This window comes from Otolemur garnettii, unplaced genomic scaffold (assembly GCF_000181295.1).
Source record: "Otolemur garnettii isolate 467f Iridium unplaced genomic scaffold, OtoGar3 scaffold00449, whole genome shotgun sequence".
NCBI classification, from domain to species: domain Eukaryota; kingdom Metazoa; phylum Chordata; class Mammalia; order Primates; family Galagidae; genus Otolemur; species Otolemur garnettii.
Window position 1 is genome coordinate 12,889 of NW_003852844.1, and position 2,486 is coordinate 15,374.

Genomic DNA, 2,486 nt, shown 5'->3' on the forward strand with positions numbered 1-2,486 from the left:
TATTTCCTTACCTAGGCGCTTGTGTAGATGAAAATTCTCACCAGATCCTCTCCCCCTAGTATCTTCACCACATGCTCACTGTTGTCCCCATCCTTGTCCTTCCCATGTTCATTAATTCATATTGCCCTGCACCTAGTCCCATTTTCACTTCCTTTGATGCTCCTTAGTAGTTTTAAGTCTTACCCTGTAATGTTTTGCTATTAATTTTGATACCTCTTTATGACTTTACAATAAAAAGGATGTATGGTTTTAAAAATAATAATAAATAAAACAATTTCAATAAGTGTGCTCATTCTCCATGACATCGCTTTTCCGCGAGAGCCATACAGCAACAGGGAAAGATATTAAACAGTTAGTAAATACCAAAGATGAGCCAGTTACTGAGCTAGCCGTAGTCATATGTGCCATTTTATTTATCAGCAAAGCCTTATAAAATGGGAATCCCATTTTTATCCCTAGGGGTAGAGAAACTCAATTTCAGAAATTCAAATTTAAATGATCATCTTAGTAATTTTCATCTTTCTAATACCAAAACCCAGGACTTGTACTACATTATTCTTTTTCTTCTAACTTTCTTAGGTTAAAAAGTAATGTCCTACAATGTTGTATTTTAGGTTATCAAAAGCAGTTGTCTTTCAGAAACTCTGATGGTTCATACAGTATGTTTTGGCAGAAGAATCAAAAAGGAAGCATATGGTGAGAGATAAGAGTTTTATTTTAAGTAATATAAGAATTATCTGAGGAAGGCTTGCAAGGAGGTAGGGGGATAAGCTCAGTGGGCATTTGAAAGAAAAGTGGGTTTCAATGTGAATGTAGAGAGGAGAATCAGATAAAACTAAAAGATTTGACTATTCTAATGCCACAAAAGATGCATCTACCATCATATGGCAATTTGCTTAGCATCCTGATCATTTAATGATAACCCCCTATATTTACACAGCTAATTAATTTATTGGAAAATGGCACATTTTACTCTGTACTTGTGAGAATCCCAAACAGATTCAAGAAAATGAAATTAGAAAGCCTTAAAGCATGTAATTACACTAGCTCTCTCTCCATGTATGGATAATCTAATGGATTACATGGTAAGACATTTGGGCATTAACGTGCTGAAAATTACTCTCAGTTTCACTTATTGGCATTCATAACATTTCACTCATTGCAGCCAACATTAGACAAGTTGAATGTAACCATTATGAAGCAACAATAGTGATGAACCTATGTATGGAATAAATATCATCATGTGTATCTGAATAAATATCAGAGTTTAGTGTAAACTCTGGTGATTTACACTACAGGCTTAGTGCCCTTACTTTTAAGACATTTGAGACGATGAAAAAATATACATTCATTGATGAAAATGTTCAAAAACAGACCTTAATTTGGCTTTCAAGCAAACAGAAAAGTAACGGTTGCTTTGAAAATGATGGTGAGCTCTTCAATGATGCCTGGAAGGTGAGAGGCTAACAAAACTGGGCTTTCATTGCTCTCTTTTCTTACCTACCTTTCCTCTGGCCTACCTCAGCAGGACCATGAATATTCTCGTGAATGTTATGATGTCTGACTCTCTGGCTGTGGTGTATTGATCAATAGCATCATTTCTGCTGGGTGTGTGTTTAAACACAGTCTAGATCTGACTCATCAATCTTCTCTTCGTCTTACTTAGGCTTCAGTCCTTCCCTAGTGTCAGTCTTCCTCAGTAAATAACTAGAAATAGGAGAGAAGAGGGGGAGGTAATGTAGAGAGAAAACATTCATAAATTTGGAGCCAGGCAATATTAAGGAAGGGGACCTTGAATATATGAGAGGTGTAAATTCATTCCTATTCATGGGTTGCAGGAAACTTCTAGGAAGAGTATCTCATAATTTGCACTTTTAATAAAGCAAACTTTTCCAATACCCTCTTTAAAGAAAAACACTAAGGCTGAGTTTGCCCTAGGACAAAATGCAAATGAAGAAAAGTATGTCCTTGACAGGATTCACCCCATTTCTTCTTCTGTCCATATTTTAGGTAAATCACCAGACACTCTCCTTTCTTCTGACTTCTTTTCTTTACAGATAGCTGCCCACCTCCATCCCATCTTCTATTCCCTTTATTCCCTAATTTTTTTCCTCTGGATGCTCAAAACCTCTATTATGATATTTTATCAAATCCTGATTGTCCCTAAAGTATCCTGAGCTATTCTTCTGTCTTCTTCATATTCACCACTCTAATTCTTGAATTATAGAATGTAAATCTAACCTGCCTCAAAATATGGATGGATGGTAATGCCTCATGGTATTGAATTTTAATGCAGATGGTTTTGTAATTGCTTGTCACATATAGTTGGTGGAGGTGGGGGCAGGGGAGGTATCTTTAAATTATTCCAAATCTATCTCTCAAAAGAAGCAACCTGATGAAGAAAAGCTCATGTTCCTATGTAGAAAAGTCAAAAACGTTTTCATATTCTCTTCTGAAACATTTTCTCCACATCTTTCTTTTTACCC

General features: G+C 35.9%; 1 protein-coding gene across 1 annotated transcript in view; it reads left to right on the forward strand.

Moving 5' to 3' along the window:
- Window positions 1-2,486, forward strand: part of LOC100958689 (heterogeneous nuclear ribonucleoprotein C-like 3) — a 12,709-nt gene that overhangs the window by 977 nt on the left and 9,246 nt on the right. The window contains exon 2 of the mRNA XM_023509149.1: window positions 1,299-1,455. Within this exon, the coding sequence (XP_023364917.1) occupies window positions 1,299-1,455 (157 nt within the window). The remainder of the gene's footprint in view (window positions 1-1,298; window positions 1,456-2,486) is intronic.